Here is a 22416-nt window from a genome sequence, read left to right on the forward strand (position 1 = left end):
TTGAGTATGTGGCTTGTTTTTCTTTCTTGAAAATCTCTTTATTCTTAGTTTTTAAAATTCATGATGATAGTGTGGACCATTTTTCATTATAGTTTTGGAATTCAGTGGACCCTTTTGGTCTGTAAGCTCATGTCTTTCAGTTCAGGGAATTATTCTCATACTATTTCTTGGAAATTTTCCCTCTTTTTTGTTTCTAGAACTCATATGATTTGTATATCAAATCCCTTGAATTGATCCTCTAATTTTCTTAGAAAAATATTTTCTCTTTGATTTTCCATCTCTATATTTTTTGTTTTACCTTCTGGGAAATGTCCTCAAGTTTATCTTTCAGTATTCCAATCAACTTTTAATTTCCTATCATATTAAGTCATAAGAGCTCCTGGTCTTTTCTCAATACTCGCTTTTAAAATAACTTTGTATTTTTGTTTAATGGATATCATATCTTCTGTTATCTTAGAGTATTGAAGATTTCTGAACTTTTCTTCTCTTTCCTGCATTGCCTCTTTTTACTCTGAATTTCTAATTTAAATGCTTGATTTGGTCTTTGTCTTCCACATTAAAGATTTTTCTAAAATGTTTAGATCCTTAGCTATCCATTTTTGTTTACAAAGGAGACATGAAAGTGCCAGTTGAATCTATCAATTAATGAATGAGTAAATAAAATATGGTATAGCCATACAATGGAATATTATTCAGCAATAAAAAGCTACAACATGGATGAGTCTTGAAAACATTATGCTAAGTGAAAGAAGCTAGTCAGAGAAGATCACATATTGTATGATTCCATTTATATGAAATATTCAGAACAGGCAAATCTATAGAGACAAAAAATAAATTTGTGGCTGCCTAGGACTGGAAGAAGTGGGGGATGACTGGTAAAGGATATAAGTTTTCTTACTGGGCTGCTGAAAATGTTCTAAAATTGACTGTGATAAAGGTTGCATAATTCTGTAAATAATTCTAAAAATTCTAAATAAAATTCTGAAATTTCTGAATCCTGCAACATCTGTAAAAGACATCTTTGGGACTGTTGGAGACATTAGAATACAACTGTGTATTATTGTATTTTGTCAATGTTAAAGTTCTTGGGTGTGATAATGGTGTTGTGATTATGTAGGAGAGTGTCCTTGTTCTTAGAAGATACACACTAAAGTATTTAGGGATGAAGTAAATATCATAATAGCTGCAACTTAATTTTGAAAAGTGTTCAGCCCCCCCCCCAAAAAAAAAGTATTTGTATGGTGTATGTATTGTATTATAAAGAGATAAAGCAAATGTTGACAATTGTGAATGTCAATTATCATTCTTTTAACTTTTCCTTAGGTTTGAAAACTTTCAAATAAAACATTGGGAAGAAAAAGTTAATTGCTACCAAATTTGAAACCAAATTTGTGATCCATATTATTGTGAGAATTCAGAATTTCCAAAGACTCTTATTCATTCTTCATTTAAAAAATTTTATTGTTTTTCTAATTATAAACATAATGCTTAATGAGATTTTGTAAAATACAGAAAATAATATTTAAATTTGACATTTAAAAAAAATGGAATGAGAGCACAGAGCATATGGCCAGGTATTTTTGACTAGCGAGTTTTATTATCAGTAACTATTAATATAAATTAAAGTCAAATGTCAGTAACTGTAAGTCTTTTCTCTCAGGCCACTCAGTTCCTCTAGACATGAATCTCCTACTCTTCTGCCCAAGAGGTATCAGCCCCACAGCCTATATTCTGGTAGCTGAGTGGGAGAGAAGGTGCTGGTAGTCTCATCATTTAATATGTAGATTTTCCCATAATCCCCCTTTTTCCTGGTGACACTTGCCCCCAACCTCTGCCATGCCTGGTATTACTAGGTCCAGATCCTCTGTGATTTAGCCACTATATGACTTAAACTTGTCAAAACCCAAACTCTGCACACCGAGTAAAACAAAGCAGAAATATGAGTTTATTGCAACAGTTTTGACCTGCAAGGTGGGAAACTCAAGGCCATGGGAGCAATGAGTTTCAAGTTGCTCACAGACTAAAGGGTTTTCATTGGGTAAATGTGGAAGATTTTTGGCTTTTTTAGCTGATTGTTTGCCTAGTGGTCTTCTTCCTTATTTGGATCAGGATAGCTGAGACAGGGGAATAAGGAAGTCCAAAGATGGCATGAACAGACTCAGTGTTTGGAGATTGACTGACATCCTCTGCTGATTTCTGAGGAGAGCTGTAAATTCCTGCAAGTTATGTTAAATAAAGTTTCATTTTCTTTAATGCGCCTGCATTGGCCACCTCCATTTTGTCTCTGACATAAGTGACTCCATTTTAGTTTTGGTTCTACAAACTTTTACTCTTTGGGGTCAGGGAGGGAGTAATTGCCTGTCCCTATGCTGTAAGAGAGGAGATCTGGAGATCTGAGTTATTTACAGAGACTGTCACCTGATCCTCCTGTTTTCACCCCTGCTTGTATCATTGCTTTTATAGATACCTGGTGCCTCGCATTCTTTATACTTTGCCATTCTTTGTGGCTCAGATTAATTTGATTTTTGGATTTTTTGCTTACTACCCCCTACAGGCCCAGGTTTCAACCTTCTCTTGTTTGCTTAGTTTGTTACCATTTGTTTGTTCATCCTTCTAAAACATTGTGTTTTTTTTTTTTTTTTTTTTTTGGACTGCACCGCATGGCATGCAGCAATCCTAGTTCCTGACCAAGGGGAACCCACACACCCTGCAGTGGAAGCACAGTCTTAACCACCAGACCACCAGGGAAATCCCCCAAAACATTGTTAATGGAAAGAGTTAGCAATAGTTAGTATTTTAGGATTAATATTATCCTGTGAGAGAGTTCTGGGAATCAAGGTATCTGATTTTGTTTTCTAAAGCTATTTCAGATTTGCTGCGACCCTGAGTAAGTTACTTCTTTGTGCCTTGGTTGGTTCATTCCTTCCTTTCTTTTAATAGTTATATTGAAATATAATTTACATACAATAAAATGCACCCATTTAAAGTATACAAGTCAGGGACTTCCCTGGCGGTCCAGTGGTTAGGACTCTGCCCTTCCATTGCTGGGGGCCCGGGTTCGATCCCTGGTTGGGGAACTAAGATCCTGCAAGCCGTGCAATGAGGCCAAAAAAAAAAAAAAAAGTATACAAGTCAATGGATTTTAGTATATTTACAGAGTTGTGTAACCATCAGCACAATCTAGTTTTAGAACATTTTCATCACCCCAAAAGAAACCCCATACCCATTAGCAGTCACTTCCCATCTCACCTCCCCAACACCCCAGCCTTAGGCAACCGCTAATCTACTTTCTGTCTCTATAAATTTGCCTGTTCTGGACATTTCATATAAATGGAATCATACAGTATGTGGTTCTTTGGATGGCTTCTCACCATGTTTTTGTGGTTCATCCATGTTGTAGCATCTATTGGTACTTCATTTCTTTTTTAGTGCTAAATAATGCTTCACTGTATGGATAGACCACACTTTGTTTATTCGTTTATCAATTGGTAGAGGTTTGGGTTGCTTTCATTTTTTTAGCTGTTATGAATAAGCCACTATGAATATCTGTGTATAAGTTTTTATGTGGACATACATTTTCAGTTCTCTTGGGTAAATACCTAGGATGGAATTGCTGAGTCATATGGTAACTTTATATTTAACTCTTTGAGGAACTGCCCAACTATTTTCCAAAGTAACCATACCATTTTATAGTCCCAGCAGCAATGTATGAAGGTTCCAATTTTCCATAACCTTACCAACACTTATTATTATTCATCTTTTTGATTAGAGCAATCCTAGTAGGTGTGAAGTGGTATTTCGTTGTGGTTTTGATTTATATTTCCCTAGTGACCAATGATACTGAGCATCTTTCATGTGCTTGTTGGCTATTGGTATATCTTCTTTGGAGAAATGTCTTTTCAGATCCTTTGCTCACATTTTAATTGTGTTATTTGTCTTTAAATTGTTGAGTTTTAAGAGACGTGTGTGTGTGTGTGTGTTTGTGTGTGTATTCTTATATATTCTGGATACTAATCCCTTATCAGATATATAATTTATAAATATTTTCTCCCATTTTCTGCAGATTGTCTTTTCACTTACTTGATGGGATCATTTAAAGCACGAAAGCTTTTAATTTTGATGAGGTCCAGTTATCTATTTTTTCTTTTATTTCTCATGCTTTTGGTGTCATATCTAAGAAATCATTGCCTAACCCAAGGTCATGAATATGTACTCCTCTGTTTTCTTTTTCTTTTTCTTTTTTTTTTGCGGTATGCGGGCCTCTCACTGCTGTGGCCTCTCGTGTTGCGGAGCACAGGCTCCGGACGCGCAGGCTCAGAGGCCATGGCTCACGGGCCCAGCCGCTCCTTGGCATGTGGGACCTTCCCGGACCGGGGCACGAACCCGTGTCCCCTGCATCGGCAGGCGGACTCTCAACCACTGCGCCACCAGGGAAGCCCTTCTTTTTTTTTTTAAATAAATTTATTTACTTATTTATTTTTGGCTGTGTTGGGTCTTTGTTGCTGTGCGTGGGCTTTTTCTAGCTGTGGCGAGCGGGGGCTACTCTTCGTTGTGGTGTGCGGGCTTCTCATTGCGGTGGCTTCTCTTGTGCAGAGCACTGACTCTAGGCGTGCGGGCTTCAGTAGTTGTGGCACGCAGGCTTCAGTAGTTGTGGCACGCAGCCTTCAGTAGTTGTGGCTTGCAGGCTCTAGAGCGCAGGCTCAGTACGGTTAGTTGCTTAGTTGCTCCGCGGCATGTGGTATCTTCCCGGACCAGGGCTCGAACCCGTGTCCCCTGCATTGGCAGGCAGATTCTTAACCACTGTGCCACCAGGGAAGTCCCTCCTATGTTTTCTTCTAAGAGTCTTATGTTTTGGCTCTTACACTTAGGTTCATAGTCCATTTTGAGTTAATTTTTGTGTGTGGTGTGAAGTAGGAGTCCAACTTTATCTTTTTGCATGTGGACATCCTGTTGTTCCAGCACCATTTGTTGAAAAGTGCCTTGGATTCCTTATCATTTGGAAATAATTTGTTAAAAATCGTTCTGAACTCTTCACGTTCAAGCACCCTCTTTTTCCTGTGGGAGACAACTTGCTGACAGAGATGTAGATGCTTGGGTCTAGGTGGAGAATTTTACCCAAACCTTATTTTTCTATTACTCTATTCTTTTTTTCTATTATTCTAAAAGCACACAAAAAATCCATACTAATAGTGTTATTTACCAGGCTTGATTATTAATGGTGAATTAAAGGAATGTTAAAGTCCTCACATGCTTTGTTGGGAAGACTTATTAATTGTAGTTGTGACTACTTTTATTTATGACCAGCTTGCCTGTGCCTAGTTGCTTGGGAGAATGACTTACTATTAATAAATACGTAAATTCCAGAAGTGGGCCCTTGTGACTTTTGATTTGAGGTCCATGTTTGAAACTGTTTTCCTTGTTTTTTACACATTGTATTAATACGTACAGCAGTTTATTTCTGATCAATAGTCACACAGGCCTCTTAATGAATCTTGGTTTCAGTTTTCTAGATGATGACAGTTTCCAAAGTGAAGCTGTCAGACCTGTGGTAACTACCCTACCCCAAACTTGAGAAAAATCTGTCCAGCATGTTTGGTAGCAGATAGAAAGAAACTTCACTGATTTATATAGATTAGGAATTTTGAGCACGTAGAGTAGGTCATTATTTTAGCTATGTTAGTTAAAAACATAGAGAACATGAGGATTCATTATACTATTTGATTTGTTTTTGTATCATTTGAATTTTTTTTTAAATTAAATCCCACCTAATAGTGGCTAATATTTTTATAGATTGCTAATTACTTGAGATATAACCTTTTTACACCTATGTTTTTTGTTTTAGTGTGTGTGTGTGTGTGTGTGTGTGTGCGGTATGCGGGCCTCTCACTGCTGTGGCCTCTCCCATTGCGGAGCACAGGCTCCGGACGCGCAGGCTCAGCGGCCATGGCTCACGGGCCCAGCCGCTCCGCGGCATGTGGGATCTTCCCAGACCGGGGCACGAACCCATGTCCCCTGCATCGGCAGGCGGACTCTCAACCACTGCGCCACCAGGGAAGCCCTCATTTGAATTTTTTTGTAATTAAAAGGTTTTAAGGAGTACATGGTGCCTGGGTTACTGTACATCTTGAATTGGAACCTAAAAGTTGTCTCTGTCTTTGCGATTGATTTTGAAGTTTCTCTCTCTGGTTTGCCTTCCGGATTCCACTGATCTCTGACTTTTCTCTTCAGGTAATTTATGCTGCCAGGGATGCCCAGATTTCAGTGGCTCTCTTTCTCCATCTTCTTGGATACCCTTTCTCTAGGAATTCAACTCTAGAAGAAAATGATGACTTCACTGGCTGGAGAAAAGTCTTGGAGAAATGTCAGGATGTGGTAGATATCCCATTCCGAAGCAAAGGAATTAGCAGATTGGGAGAGGAGGTTAATGGGGAAGGAACAGAATCTCAGCAGAAGCCAAGAAATAAGAAGTCGAAGACCGATGGAATGATGCCAGGCAACCACCAAGGGAGAGACCCCAGAAAACATAAAAGAAAGCCCCTTGGAGTGGGCTATTCTGCCAGGTAACTGAGTTGTTCCATGTCTAGTAGAGTCCAAGGCCCAGCTTCCAGCAAAAGGCATGATGCCTTACCTTGGATCTGGGGAGAAGGCTAGTGTGGTAAAGTGGCAGAGGCTCTCCAAGGATTAATTCTATTTTTCCTTTCCTTCAAGGACATTTGGAGCTATCCTTTGATTTATTTGTATATTTTTTTCCTTTTGCCCTTCTACTTTTTTATTTGTGGGCAGTTGGAGTGAAACGGAGGAGAGCTTAACCTAGCTTTGTCACTGACCTAGATGTGACCTTAGACCTGTACTTTTCCAATTATAAGTGAGGGCATAATTATTATTCCTTGCTTGCTTCAGGATAGCTGTGAAGGTAAAATGAAGTGCCTCAGGGCTTCCCTGGTGGCGCAGTGGTTGAGAGTCCGCCTGCCGATGCAGGGGACACGGGTTCGTGCCCTGGTCCGGGAAGATCCCACATGCCGTGGAGCAGCTGGGCCTGTGAGCCATGGCTGCTGAGCCTGTGCGTCCGGAGCCTGTGCTCTGCAACGGGAGAGGCCACAACAGTGAGAGGCCCGCGTACCACAAAAAAAAAAAAAAAAAAAAAAAAAGAAAATGAAGTGCCTCATACTTTTCAGGAGAAATGCATCATCTGATTCTTGTTCATTTGGTATTTGATTATTTAGAATGGCATCCAGTCCTAAGCCGATGTTATTCTCTAGCCAATGGGAATTTTCCTGTACAGCTTATGCCTCTACTGCAGGAAGATGACTAATAAGTACTTCGGAGTGGAAGTTTGGTCCCTATAGTAAAGTGCCTTTAGGAATTGTGTGATTAAATTGAAGCAACTATTGCATATGAGCCAGAAATAAATCCACGTGGCACCCATTACTTTAGCTTGAAGTTCTTTCATTTTAATTTACTTTGTTAATCCAGTGATTACAGGGGAGTTTTCCTGGTGTTCTGTCCCTGCTTGCTTTCATGATAGAACGATGTAAACACTACCCAACTCACTCTCTAATGTTCCAATCTATAAATATAAAAACTAATAGTATAAACTGATTCATTTTAATTTCTCTTTCCTAGCCCAGTGCAGATGGAGGAATAAACATGATTTCTTGCCATTTTTTTTTTTTTCCAAAAGTGTAATGTTTGACCCTAGTGTTGAATAGTTTGGGTCACTCAATATAGGAAGGCAACTGGTACCTTGATCAATAGTTAGCTCCCAGTTTTAGATTTCTCTCTCCCTTCCCCACAGAAAATCACCCCTCTATGATAACTGCTTTCTCCACGCTCCTGACGGACAGCCCCTCTGCACTTGTGATCGAAGAAAAGCTCAGTGGTACCTGGACAAAGGCATTGGAGGTTTGAGATTCAACTGTCATATTAGATGTATAATTAGGTGCATGCAGGCACTGACTGGAGTGGGCATGAGATAAGGCAGAGGGATGGGATGGATAGAAGGCAGAGAGACCTAGAGACACGTGGGATGGGGCTGTTCAGAACCCAGAAATAGTGATCTCTGCCAGGATACGGCAGAGAACAACTGAGGTGGTGCTTCGTCCTTGTGGGAGAGGTGGGCAGTCATACACTAACACTGCTTCTTTCCCCTAAGAGCTGGTGAGTGAAGAGCCTTTTGTGGTCAAGCTACAGTTTGAACCTGCGGGGAGACCTGAATCCCCGGGAGACTACTACTTGATGGTTAAAGAAAACCTGTGTGTAGTGTGTGGCAAGAAAGACTCATACATTCGGTGAGTGTGGGCTGGGCTGCCCTGCTGTCTGCCTCTGATGGAAATTGCCCTTCAAGCCACACGCAGAGCCCTTGGCGGGCTTGACTGAGTCTGCCTACTTTGGCTGGGAGACTTGTCCCCAGGGGGCATCCCAGTGTCCTCAAGAGCTTCAGCCCTCTGCCTGGCCTTGCTGTAGTGGCTTCTGCCCCTCCTGAGCCAGTTCTTAGTTTCCGGAATAAAACACTCTTCTCGATAGCAGTTTGCCATGAAGAGAGTCATTCCCTTTGCTCATGAAGGAACGGAGACCTTCCTTCCTTAGGAAGCTGCCTTTCTCTCTGTGTCCTCATGATCCTCCCTTGAGAGGCTCGCAAGCTTTGTGACCCTTGATATATGGGTATCCAGATGAGCCGAAGGTACACTCCAGAATAGTTGGAGAAGATTATGCTGCGTCAAGGTCCCCAGGCCGTGAAGGTGAAGTTACCACTGGTCCTGGGTGCCCAGAACCCTGGCTTTCTCCCTGGCTTCTGTGTAGCAACTCGCTTGCCTCCTTTCTCCGCTTGCAAAGTGTGACGAATGGTTGTTGCTGCCAAGAGGTTTCCCTGAGAGCTTAGTTCTCCTCAGACAATAATGATGGACTTTATGAACCAGGGAGACAATTTTAGAGTAAGGGATTCTTCAGGAATGGAAGGAAATGGGCTTTTCCAGGTCACCAGGCTTCCAAAGTTTCAGGAGTAGCAGTTACCCGCTGTGTGCTTTGAGAGAGTTGTTTTCCAGATGTTGAAGGCCATTCGAATTTCTTTTCATTTCTCGGATGATACTTGTCCTTCTGGGAGCACAGCCTTCCCAAAGGTTGTTATTAGCCTCTCCCTGCCCCCTGGCCTGCCAGAGGAGTCTGACCGCCGGTGGCCTGCACTCACTTCAAGGAGAGGAGAACCCAAGGCCCGTAGGTAGGTGGGCCAAGAGTGGAATAGGTGGTATGGCCTTTATGTCACCTCTGCTGGGCTGTGGGACCCAAGCTCCTCAGTTGTGTTTAGGCCCAGATCAGAACCCTAGTAGCCTGCCTGCCGACTCCATGTATGTTCTGTGTCGTGTGCTAATGAGCGTTGCCTTCTGTCTGGCCTCTTTAGGAAGAACGTGATTCCGCATGAGTACCGGAAGCACTTTCCCATCGAGATGAAGGACCACAACTCCCACGACGTGCTGCTGCTGTGCACCTCCTGCCACGCCATCTCCAACTACTATGACAACCACTTGAAGCAGCAGCTGGCCAGGGAGTTCCAGGCCCCCACTGGCTCCGAGGAGGGCTTGCGCCTGCTGGAAGATCCTGAGCGCCGGCAGGTGCGTTCTGGGGCCAGGGCCCTGCTCAACGCCGAGGGCCTGCCTGCGCACCGGAAGGAGGAGCTGCTGCAGGCGCTCAGAGAGTTTTATCACACAGACACGGTCACGGAGGAGATGCTTCAGGAGGCTGCCAGCCTGGAGACCAGGTACGATCTACAGTCCTGCTCAGAGGGCATTGAGGACTAGTCCAGTGACTTAACCCCGACTCCTCAGTGAGAACGCTTGCCGGGGAGGGAGCAGCGGTCGTCCAGGTGCAGTGCGCAGCCTCGTGCTTACCCCACTGAGTCTCTGTGGCTTAACATACCATGTGGGTGGGATAGAGCAATCTATTTGCTAATTTACTTTCCACAGGAGACTTGCCTTCTATCCTTGACCCTTCGAGGTCATATACTTATGTCCAGCCATTTTCATGCTTAGCAGGAGAGGTCAGAGGCACTGGAGTTGTACCTTATACATTCTCTGCAGAAGTAAATCCTTAGGTCAGCTCATAAGAGGAAAATAAGAGTCAAAAAATATCCTCCAGGGCTTCCCTGGTGGCGCAGTGGTTGGGAATCTGCCCACCAGTGCAGGGGACACGGGTTCGAGCCCTGGTCTGGGAGGATCCCACATGCCGCGGAGCAACTGGGCCTGTGAGCCACATCTACTGAGCCTGCGCATCTGGAGCTTGTGCTCCACAACGGGAGAGGCCGTGGCAGTGAGAGGCCCGCGCACCGCGATGAAGAGTGGCCCCTGCTCGCCACAACTAGATAAAGCCCTCGCACAGAAACGAAGACCCAACACAGCCATAAATAAATAAATAAATAGATAGATAGATAGATTAAAAAAAAATATATATATATATATATATATATATATATATATATATATATATATCTCCTCCAGTCTCTGGAGTTGCCCGTGAAGTGCAATGTGTGTGGTTTTGCATCTCTTCCCTTATCTAGGTCTGTGGGAATTGAGACAAATGGATTCATGTTTCTTGTCTCACCTGTACTCCGGGGTGTTGGCCTACTGAATGGGATGTTGGCCAGAATTGCTGTTACTATTTAAATTACTTTTTACCTTTTTCCTTCCTTGCTTGCTTTCTCTCTCTTTCCCCGTCAGTACATAGTTGAATTCATATCATTTAATTCAGTGTCCCTAAATGAGAAGCATTTTTTGGTCCTGAGAAATAAATGGGCACATGGCCCAGATGATAAAAACTCTGGGCTACCTGCTATAGTTTTGCTTCCCAACTTGCCACTTCTTTCAGTGGTAACAGGAATTGAAATAATTGAACTGGTAAGGTTGCAAATCCTGGTAGTTATGCTGGTTGCCTTAGTGTTTTGTTATAAAAACAAAACAACCCTCCCCCACGAACTTAATTATAGCAAAAAATATTTATTGAACAAATTTTTTATAGATATCCTAACCTATTCCACCAAGTTAATAAACTTTATATAAATTGCCTTAATTATTTCTTATAACAACCCTATGAGGTAGGAGTTTCTTACTGGTAACTGCTAACATATCCTGTATCTTTAAAATCTTTTAAAAATTTAAAAAATTATTCTTAAATTTTATACTTAAAACTATTTTCCAAGTTTTATATTAAGATGCCCCAAGGTTAAAGTTAAGTAACTTACCAAGGTCATATTACAAATTAATGAGACTGGCTCCTTTAACCAATTCCCAAATGTATTTCCTAAAACAGCTAAACTTGCCCTTTCAGTGACAGACCTTTCTAACAAATTCATCTTGCTGACTTGGATGGAAGGGTGCTGGGCGTGGATATCTAGGACCGAGAAGAACAGCTGTTTGGGGAAAGTTAGGCAAGTTAGTGGGATGCTTGTGAGCTAAATCAGAAAATGCCCTGCAAATACCCAGGGGGCACGAACACTGCTAGTTAGCGAGGGTTGAGAGTGGGGTATGGATTGTAGGGAGAGGAACTGAGCCCCGGGCAGGGAGCTTCCTTTATTCGTAGGAGCTGACAGTACTGTCCACAAGGTATCTTAGTTAGAAAGGAGGCAGGGATACATCTTCTCATTAAACAGCACTAGCTGTGCAACCGAGCAACCACAGTAGAATTTCATCGCAACAGAAGCACATCTTGTGGATGTGGTTTGGCATTCTTTGTATAAGAAGGAAGACACCGAAGAAATATTACCACCTTCATTTTACATTCAGGTGTTACACTGTGATGAAAACCTGGAACACGTGGGCTGATTGAACAGCTAATATAAAGACTGAGTATGGTTCAGAATGAGTAACTTAAAATAAGTAACTGGGGAACCCTGGAGTAAATGAAAGACCAACATTCTTCACCCATCATCAGCCAGACAGCGGGGCCTCTCTAGTGGGGGCTGAGCATTATGCAGTGGCCTTCCCATAAGTATAGATCAGAATCCCCAAATGCCTTCTGCTGGATTGTGTGTTATATGTCCAAACTATTTTTTAAAAGGCAGATATGGGAAAGAGGATGTTTTTAAAAGCATCAAAATAACCAACCCTTTAGGAGTCCAGCAACCTCTCCATTAAACCTCTGTCGAAGCGTCTTGGCCCATAGCATTTGGAGCCACTGTGATACTGTCCTGAGCTTGTTCCCCTCAGACCCACGTACTTTGTGTCTTGACAGGATCTCCAATGAAAACTACATTCCTCACGGGCTGAAGGTGGTTCAGCGCCACACCCAGGGCGGGCTGCGCTCCCTCATGCAGCTGGAGAGCCGCTGGCGGCAGCACTTCCTGGACTCCATGCAGCCCAAGCACCTGCCCCAGCAGTGGTCGGTGGACCACAACCACCAGAAGCTGCTCCGGAAATACGGGGAGGACCTTCCCATCAAGCTGTCGTGATAGCTGCCTCCCTTCCACGTTGGGACAGCTGGGAAGCTGGAGCCAGGGGTGAAAATTCACCTCTTCCTGTTTTAATGTCATTGTCAAAGCCTGGTGACACAACTCACAATACTAACCTGTACTGATCCCAGGATGCTTCTGGTGGAGCAAGGCTGTTGTTTTCAGGGGGAGCTTATGGTCTTGAATTTTAGTTGGGCAGGGTGAGAGTTCTTTACTCCACCCTCTTATTATATTTTTCTGGAAAAATGGGAGGCTTGGCCTTCATTTTACTCTCCCTCTTCTGCTTTCCCTGTACAGGCGACAAATGAAGGATTCTCCCTGAAGTGTCTTGTCAAGACACTCAGGTTTTTAATGCCTTTCCTCCCTGTCCAGCATGTTGGTTCATCTCAAACAGGAGCTGTCAAGTATTTCAAGCCCATCAGGTTAGGAGGGGAAAAAACGTTCTAGAGGTTGGAAAAGGGGTCGGATTCATATTCCCAGTTCAACCTCATAATTAGAAATTCTTTGGCTTAGTGCTCTGTGGTAACTCACCTGGTGGGGATCCAGCCCATCTGGGTTGCTTCGGTTTATTTCACACGCTTGAAAATACTCCCGTTTACACATTCAGGACCAAAGCAGCAACTTCCTGCCATATGTTTTCACCCTAACGCTGGAGGGAATTCTTTTCTGGAAAGAGGCCTTCAGCCTGGGTGGGGCACAGAGAAGCACAAGAACCATCTCCCAAGAGAACTTGGATAATTTGCCCCACTTTCCCTTTCGCTGTTTCTTGCAAGCCTCCTGCCCAGAACGGCAAGGTTTTTAGCTTAATCCCTTTCTGAGAGGAAGGTTGTCTTTTCTCAGAATCAGTATCTGGTCCCTTCAGTGTTCCATCAGGTTTGCAATACTGACCTCTTTTAAGCTCTTAGTTCTCTCCCAGAGTCATTTCGTTAGGTTGAGAGGATTTCTCCATCTCCCGTCATGCCTGGGATGCCAAGACTAATTAATACGTTTCGATGTTCAAAACGGTGGTGTTTCATCTTTCCAAACGTGAGGCCACCACTTGGAGTACGGAATCAACTTATTAGTGGTTAGTATTTTTATAAAGTATTAGGAAAACTTTCTTACCTTACAAGATCTTAACAAGCTTAAAAAAGAGCTTTATGGCCAGAATTCAACAAGAGCTCTGTTTCGGAATTCTGCCCGAGTTGGTGATGGTTGCTCTAACACTGGTAAATAAAACAACTTCTAAGCACAAAGTTCATTGATTGTAAATGTAAAACCTTTTTCTTCATAATTTTATAAAATCGGCAGATACTCTTGGGGAAGGAGATCTTTATGCTATAGGTCCCTGCCGTGTGGCAGCCCATGATATGTGTGCAGGTGTCGTCATGTGCCTCCGCCAACAGCTTTGGCCTGTCGACAGCAGCCCACAACTCATGCACACCCTGCAGTTTGTTCCTCTGCCCTTTCATCCCCACTCATCCTCGAAAAGGTGTCTCTGGGATCTAAACTAGAAAGTCTTGAAGACAAATAGTACCAGCTGCCTTGGGGACCGTTTGTTCAACATACTAAGGTTATTATGGGGCAGGTTCTTCAGGGGCTGTTACTGCCCACAGCCCGGGGCAGAGAAACCGTGGAGATGGACAAGTGGTTGTCGTAGTCAGGCTTGCCACAAGGGGGCGCCGTAGATCTTGCTTTATATTCATTCTTGAGAAATAAGGGGTTTTGATAACACGGTTCCTAAACATAACTCATGACTTATGTTTCAGATCGTGTCTATCTCACTTTGAGTCATTTTGACAGCTTTATAAGAAAAACGTCTTCCTCCGAAACAAGAGAGTAGGGCTCTTCCTTTCTCTTTCCCTGTGATCCTCATACTGAGAGGTGAGAACCACTTTAAGAGGTCGTTTAAGGCGCTGTGGTTGCTGCGGAAGCAGGAATGGTTTCTCCAGTAGAGCTCCCTGCAAAGCTTGGTAATGTAGAGCCAGCAGCCATGGTAGAGGAAACATCTAGACTGTGGCACCCTCGATTTCTCATCCTTTTCAGAGCAGTTACTGTGTAGGTTTGAATCTTTTTGTTTTCTGAGTCAGCCTTGGACGCCTTTCTCTAAGACTGACAATTGCTATCTCTAGTGAGTTATTTTAGGGCGGGCATGTTTTAACATAAAATTTTTTTCTGATACAAAAGTAATGTGTATGCTTGTTAGAGACGAATCTAAAGAAAGAATGAAAATCCATCTTCCCTCCATGTAGCACAGAGCTAACCTCTGCTGGTATGTTTATGAATTTCCTTTCAGTATTGAAAAATGCATATAACATGTAAGGTGTTGAAACAAACTTGTGAGTCATATGTACAGCTCGGTATACAATTTTCTTCCCTCATTTATCATGGTACCACAAGTAATTTCTTGTGTCTTTAAATCTTGGAAAGTAGATTTGCAGTAACTCTACCTTACTTTATTATCCATTCCCACACTGTTAAATTTTGGTTGTTTCAGATCCTTTGTTAATATCAATGATGTTGTGATGAACTTTTTTGTGTATAAATCTTTGACTATATCTTTGCTAACTTTTTTAGGTTAGAACCCTAGAAATTGGGTTGTGAGGAGGGGGAGTGAGTACAAATTGATATCACCTTTTAGGAATTTCTGTGAAGGGGATGCTTCCCTTTGACCCTTTAACTCACGTCCCAATGCATTTGCTGAGCTTCCTCCCCTGTGAGTAGAGGTGAGCGGACAGTGTCACAGCAAAGGCCTCTCTGAAGGTGCCTGATCGTTACGATCGCAGGCTCAGAGTCTTTTCTCTGCTTCCCTTCTGTCTCCCATCCTTTATTGCCCCATTCCCCCTTGCAGCAGTGTTTTTTGGAAATACCGTTTGTTTTAAAATAAAAATGTAAAAAAATTTAATTAAAAATAAAAAAATTTATTTTAAAATAAAAGCTATAGACTTTTTTTTTCCTGATTGACAAGCAATTAGTGATTTGCCCTCCTTAAGTGAACAAGGCACAATTTTCAGGGATTGGTTGCCTCTTAAGAGTGCAGCCATAAGTTCCTTATTCTTATCCATGTCACAGACAGAGATCAGATGACAAAATGTGTTCTGTTGAAATAAAGCCATTTTAATCCCTCATTTTAGACTCTTAGGGACCCAGCAAGCAGAAAGAGCTTTTGTTCAGCTTTCTAATGTTTGGGACCCTAACATTTGACTATAATTTAAATTCTTTGTTACCTTGCCTCTCTGAGTTTTTCATTCATTCATTTACCTTTTCTTCCTTTTTTTTGTTTTTTTCTTCATTGTGTCTCATCCTCTGAGAGGTCTCAGAGTTTCTCAGTTTTCTAGTTTGCTAATTGTTACATATTTTAAAAGGATCCTTCTTTCTGGTCTCTTGTCTTTTCTGTGGTTTACCTGGTCATTTTTTTAGAGTACTTCATCCCTCAGGAATACAGTGAGAATCAGTTTTTCTTGGATGAAACAAGCTGTAAGAGGGTATAAGAATGATTCTTGTATAGTTAACTCTTGATCTGAGTAAAATAAAAATAATACATAATCCTCAGAATACTCTTATTTTGGAATTCAGTTATTCTTTTTAGGTATTCACCAAGTTGCCCTCTCATGCTGGAGCCAAATACCTTCTGTCTTTCCCCAGTCCTGGCACAGTTTTGCATCAGGTGATGGAGCAGGACTGACATGCAGCCAAATGTTCGTTCCACTTGTTCAAAAGTACCTGTTCCACCTACCCTACCGGGGAGATGTCTTTGCCTGCGGCACCAAGGTCCTTACTTAATTGGCAACGTGTTATTTGGGAAGGTGGGAAGTACATTAGACCATGGTTTCCTTCTAACCAGCTTTGTCTGTGGCCAACTCTGGTTATTGGCAGTCCCTAGACGCTGTGGGTACTGGACCAAATGGTTCATCACGTGGGAGATAACCAAGAGCTGACTTGCTGTGCATAGGAATAGGGAATGCCAAAGGACCTAGTTCACACATGCTGGGCTGTTCCCTCCTCCAAGGCAGTGGTACTTGCTGCCTTAAAAGGTCATTCTGTGATCTGACTGACTGGAGATAGATAGTTAATCTCATACCCTCCAGACTGAACTCAAAGCATTTGCCCTCCTTGCAACTTACTTGTTGGTTTTTTTTTTTTTTTTTTTTTTTGTGGTGCGCGGGCGTCTCACTGTTGTGGCCTCTCCCGTTGCAGAGCACAGGCTCCAGACGCGCAGGCTCAGCGGCAATGGCTCACGGGCCCAGCCGCTCCGAGGCATGTGGGATCTTCCCTGACCGGGGCACAAGTGGACTCTCAGCCACTGCGCCACCAGGGAAACCCAACTTCCTTGTTTTTAATTCTTGAATTTTTCTCTCGCTCGATAGGTAGCCTGTTGCCTTTCTGCCAGCATAAGCTTCCAGAGCTGCTGAGTTTACAGTCAGCATTATTATAAGCGTGATGTGTGGTTCAGATATTCCTGAGTTGGAGAGGCTACTTATATTCTACCCCTGTTTCCCAGAGATCTCCCTTCTCAGGCTGAAACATGCTAGGGCAGAGTTGGGGTTCTGACTACTCAGACCACCAGCGTATCTATTAAGTCCTGGATAAGAATCCAAAATTTGAGCTTAGTAAACTAACAGGGCTGAAAAGAAATAGGAGATTGAGACACAGGTAGTTTTAAAGAAGGTACATTTATTTGGTTAGTGGGGGTGATGGGAGTGTAGTCTATGGACTTTATATTTTGCTTTTTCCTAAACTCAGTTGTATAGTGTGTTGGAGGATCAGAGGAGTGGGTTGATGACCTGGGTTCTGGTTGTGGTCATCAGCTGTGTGTCTTTAGACCAATCACTTGACTTTTCTGGACACTTTTCTGGACTCCTTTCTGTACCTGCAAAATTAGGAGTTTGAATTAGATGTGCTGTAGGGGCCCTACTAGTGTAGCATTCTGTAATACATCCCACCGTTTCTTTATGTGGTACTTTCCCTTGGGTGCTGTGTACCTTCTGCTTCATCGCACACTCTCATCCCACCCCCAGCCCTGGGAATGGAGGCTGTGCGTGAAAGGAAGGGGGCGAGGGAAGCAGGATGACACACGGTGTCCTCCTGGCCTCGTTGACTAGGGAGAAGCCTGCTCCCTCCATCTGGAGCTCCACTGGAGGTCAAAATACTCTTCTCACCAGAGTTGTACTGTGTGTGGCCTTAGGGAACTCACATTTCTATTCAGTTCACTATTTAACAGTAAAGAAAGAAGAAAAATCTTTATCTTCACCCACATCGCCAGTGCTGTAAGGCTTCATAAGGGAAAAGCACAGAGTAGAAATGAGGCAACTTTTGCCAAGTGTTGTAAATGGGAGGATGTTGGCGGGGGGTGAGGAGGGGAAGAATGTTTCTCAGTTTAAAGATAGGAGAAATTAAGGCTGTGCCATAGAGAGAGAATTGAATAGAATTGGATACTTGAAAAGGAAAACATTAAACCAATAAGTTAAAAATATTCTCTCGGGGCTTCCCTGGTGGCGCAGTGGTTGAGAATCTGCCTGCCAATGAAGGGGACACGGGTTCGAGCCCTGGTCTGGGAGGATCCCACATGCCGCGGAGCAACTAGGCCCGTGAGCCACAATTACTGAGCCTGCGCGTCTGGAGCCTGTGCTCCGCAACAAGAAAGGCCGCGATAGTCAGAGGCCTGCGCACTGCGATGAGGAGTGGCCCCCACTTGCCGCAACTAGAGAAAGCTCTCGCACAGAAACGAAGAGCCAGCACAGCCATAAATTAATTAATTAAAAAAAAAAATCTCTCTTTTTATGTTATCAGGACTGCCTAAGAAAATTTGAGGGGTCCACTGTGTTAACACATTGTTCTCCATCTATGAGTCCTAAGACAAGATTAACTCCCAGGGAGACTTGAGAAGTCTCAGGGGCCTGCCTTTGTATAACCCTGACCTGCCTGGGACTTTGTCCTGCTTACCTTTGCGTGGCCACCAGTGAGACGGGACATGTGCAAAATGTAAAGCTTGTATTTTTCTTTTTCTTTTTTTTTTTTTTGCGGTATGCGGGCCTCTCACTGTTGTGGCCTCTCCCGTTGCGGAGCACAGGCTCCGGATGCACAGGCTCAACGGCCATGGCTCACTGGCCCAGCCGCTCCGTGGCATGTGGTATCTTCCCGGACCGGGGCACGAACCCATGTCCCCTGCATCGGCAGGCGGACTCTCAACCACTGCGCCACCAGGGAAGCCCTAAAGTTTGTACTTTATAAATTGCTGAGAGACATTTTTCCCATTTCCGATATATCCATTCCCTGTGACCTGGAAGGAAATACATTTTCCATTCCATCCTTGTGCTTAGTTTCAGTCCCAAAGGTGTATAGTGTATTGGCTTTTCTTTGTGTAGCACAGATTTACTTGTACCAAGTATGCTAAACTTGAGGCTCTTTTCACACTAATCACTTTGATGTAGATATGAGCCCCCATTTTCTACCAAATTGGGGACATTTTGTTGATGTTCCAGAAAAAATGACCAGATAGCCAAAAGAGAGGCTAAAGTATATTTCTCTGCCCTCTCCTAGATGGACCCTAACTTTATCTAAAATGTTGACATCTTTTGTTAAATCTCATAGAGCCAACTGGAGCCCCAGTCAGCTGGCTTAGTTCCTTTCTAATCAAGATCTGTATGTTTGGCCCTGGAGGTTTGGTCAGCCTGAGCCGTAGCACATATGGCTCCCTCTGAGTTCTCGGATACAATGAGCAAGACTAAAGTTGGCTCAGAAAAGGAACAGAAGATGACTTGGGGTTAGTTTTTCCTTTTTTAAATGTTATACAAGTGCAGAGAGTTGGCTGCCATCCCCCTCTCAAACCATCAGCAGAGCTTGACCTTGGCCAAGATTTTGCCTCATCCTCTCGGCATTTTAGCATCGAGTTGTGTTTCAGCCATGGAATGCTTAACCAAAAGCACATGCTGTAGTGGTAGTTTCCAAAGAGCAAGTTTTTGCAGAAAGTCCGCAGCGTGTTTTCTCAAAACAACAGTTTTCTCCGAACCGCCAACCCAATAAACCCCCAAATGGTGATGCTTTGGTTTATTTGTACACAAAGGCTGGGATTTTTGTTGCTGTTAATAACACTTTATTGGAGTACAATATAATGAACATATAATAAAGTGTACAAATTTTAAAAGTACAGCTCAGTGAATTTTTACAAATGTATACACCCGTGTAATTATTAAGGGCTGGAGTTTTTTATATTACATGAAACATACATCCTGATGATGTACAGCTTGGGGTTGGGAGGTTGTCCATTCATCTAACTGAGAAGATTACTGTAACACAGCAAATCCAGGTCAAAATGTGATAACATTTGGTGCTTCCGAGTCCAGGCAGTTTGCCCTTTTGTCACACCTAGGGGACTTGGGTGCTGCAAAGCTTCGTGATGTTTGTTTTTAACAAGTTACTTTTAAGAATAGGTAATATGTGCACATAGTACAAAATTTCTTTTTAAATGTATAATGAGAAAGGAATCTCCTCCCCAGTCCTTTCCCTTCCGGACAATAACCACTGTCACTATTACTTGTGCATTGTGCGTCCTTCAGAGAGAGGCAGAGACAGAATGTGAATGTGTGTGGGTTTTTTTTAAGTCTCAGGTTTCTTCTTTGATTGCTAAATAAGAATTTCTCTGCCCTTCTCCCCATACTCTAGGCTCTCGTCTAGGTCATTTGTGCAGAAACTTGGATCCTGCAGCCTCAGTAGGATTAATCCTATTTGTCTTGTACTGTAAAGTTCATACTCTGAATCTGTCATCTGGCTCCAAAGTCCATGGTTCTCACAGGATTGGCCATGAGTTGATAATTGTCTAGGCTGGGCTTTTTGGTTTTTTTTCACAGTCCAGGTCTTTTATTTTCTTTACACCCATCATGCCATGAATTCATAGGGAATGGGCTCCAACAGTTCAGGCTCCTTTCCATTGGTTCTCACGAAGTGTGCTTCTCTGGGTGGAGCAGGCTGGTGCTTCAGTTGAATCCAAGTACCTTTCTCTTTGGCTTTCTCCTTTTTCTGATCATTTTCCTTCACCCGTTTCAGGAAGCTATCTCGGCTCTTAGAGTGCTTAATATGCTCGATATGCACATTAATTCTCTTGGCAAGAATCTTGCCCTTAACCTGTTTGTTTACAATGATGCCAACAGCATGCTGGGTAACATTTTAGACTCTCTCAGTTTTGCCATGGTAACATTTGTGGGGCATTCCTTTTTGAACAGTGCCCATTCCCTTGATGTCTACAATATCACCTTTTTTGTAGATTCGCATGCATGTGGCCAAAAGAGCAACTTCATGTTTTCCAAAAGGCCTAGAGAACATGTAGCGGGTGCCCCTCCGCTTTCTCTTTGTGTTGATCATTTTGGCGAATTACTGGAAGATGGCTGTTCTGGCCGAAAAGAAGTAGGCTGGGGTTTTTTACATTAGGCTTTCTACTTCTTTTAATATATATTTGAAATTTTCTGTAATAAAAGTTTTTTAATTCTTATTTCTTTAGCAGTAGCTCCTTAAACACACCTATCTGCTTAAGTTTTGTGTTTGTTTTAAAGTAAGGTTTAAATTGCAACCTAACAGCAAACCATAGATGGATCTCTAGATAGTCCCATCCTCCACCCCCTACATCCATCCAAATCAGTCATTCAAAATTCCAAAGTTACAAACATGAACCAGGATGATTATTCACCTTCAAAAGCCATCCTTCTTTTTTTTTGCGGTACGTGGACCTCTCACTGTTGTGGCCTCTCCCGTTGCGGAGCACAGGCTCCGTATGCGCAGGCTCAGCGGCCACGGCTCACGGGCCCAGCCGCTCCGCGGCATGCGGGATCCTCCCGGACCGGGGCACGAACCCGTGTCCCCTGCATCGGCAGGCGGCCTTTCAACCACTGCGCCACCAGGGAAGCCCCCATCCTTCTTTTTAAACATAAGGTTGACCTCAAATTTATGTTGAAAAGCCAACTTCTCTGGCAGGCAAAATTTCATTTGATTTGTACACTAAGTTTCTCAAGAATGTAAATCTCATGCAAAGCAGAGGACTTATATTCAGCCTTGAAAAGTATTTTATACAACATATGGGCTGAAGAGCCAGGGAAGGAAGAACCTCTCAGACCCACCCTCTCAGCTTGCATGGTTTGGCCGCATCTCCTAGTGGCCACCTTATTTTGTACTCCTCTGTGACAGGTGGATGAGGGGTCAGGTCTTCTCCAGATCAGAGATTCCCAAAAGATACACAGCCCGGGGAAAAGTTTTCCAATTCAAATCCCATATGGTTTCCCTAGGGCCATTTTATCCTTGATGTCCTTTCATGCTCTCTACTTTGTCTTGCTGTAATCTAATCACCCAGGGTCTCTCCAGTTATTAAGTATATTCCCACTGGTCAGGGAGCTCCCTTTGAGCACCCCTTGAGAGCAGCTGTCACATTTGAGCAGCATCTGTTTTCTGACAAACTTGAAGACAATGAAGGAAGTCACTGAGTCTTTCCCAGTGGAAGTGCATGACACAAGTAACCTTTGGGACTGCGATCAGGATGCTGTGAGTTGAGTGGCCTGGCAGCTCACGTGTGCAGGGAGAGGTGGGTGATTCCTAGATGGGGCAGTGGATCTTCATGGTCTCAGCCCTCTGGTCCATGCAGGGTCCTAACGCTGGAATGGTTCCCTAAGCCTTTGGCTCCAGCTCTTTCTGGGCAGGGAAACAGAATGAGGCAAAATGCCTGGTGTGTTTTAAATAGATTCTGCTTGCTGCAGCCAATAAGCCCAACAGCTTGGGAGGTGAGTGACCCTTCCTGAGAGATTTCTGTTGCACCATTTCTCCGGCCTCCAGCCCCGCAAGTGCCGACCACCCCCTTCCTTGCTGCTCCTTCCCTCTGACCTAACTCCCTTGCTCTCTGGATGGTTTCTGTTCAGGCCTTTCTGGTTTTAGTATTTATTACACTTTTATTGGTTTTCGCTCTCTGCTTTTTCTTTCCCTGAAGCTGTTTTTCCTCACGCGCTGTATCTTTTCATCTCTTGGAG

At 43.2% G+C, this 22416-nt stretch overlaps 1 protein-coding gene and 1 pseudogene across 2 annotated transcripts in view; one reads left to right on the top strand and one right to left on the bottom strand.

Moving 5' to 3' along the window:
• EXD2 (exonuclease 3'-5' domain containing 2) overlaps positions 1-12433 on the top strand; it is a gene marked incomplete at both ends in the record, with an annotated part of 32934 nt that extends 20501 nt beyond the window's left edge. Inside the window, 5 exons of the mRNA XM_079699377.1 lie at positions 6229-6560; positions 7796-7902; positions 8153-8288; positions 9395-9751; positions 12217-12433. Of these exons, the coding sequence (XP_079555503.1) occupies positions 6229-6560; positions 7796-7902; positions 8153-8288; positions 9395-9751; positions 12217-12433 (1149 nt within the window). The remainder of the gene's footprint in view (positions 1-6228; positions 6561-7795; positions 7903-8152; positions 8289-9394; positions 9752-12216) is intronic.
• Positions 12434-20267: 7834 nt separating this feature from the next.
• LOC307050645 (large ribosomal subunit protein eL21-like) lies at positions 20268-20770 on the bottom strand (annotated as a pseudogene). Its single transcript has one exon. The product of its transcript is annotated as a large ribosomal subunit protein eL21-like (transcript).
• Positions 20771-22416: the final 1646 nt, after the last annotated feature.

The sequence above is a fragment of the Hyperoodon ampullatus genome (assembly GCF_949752795.1).
Source record: "Hyperoodon ampullatus genome assembly, chromosome: 3".
NCBI classification, from domain to species: domain Eukaryota; kingdom Metazoa; phylum Chordata; class Mammalia; order Artiodactyla; family Ziphiidae; genus Hyperoodon; species Hyperoodon ampullatus.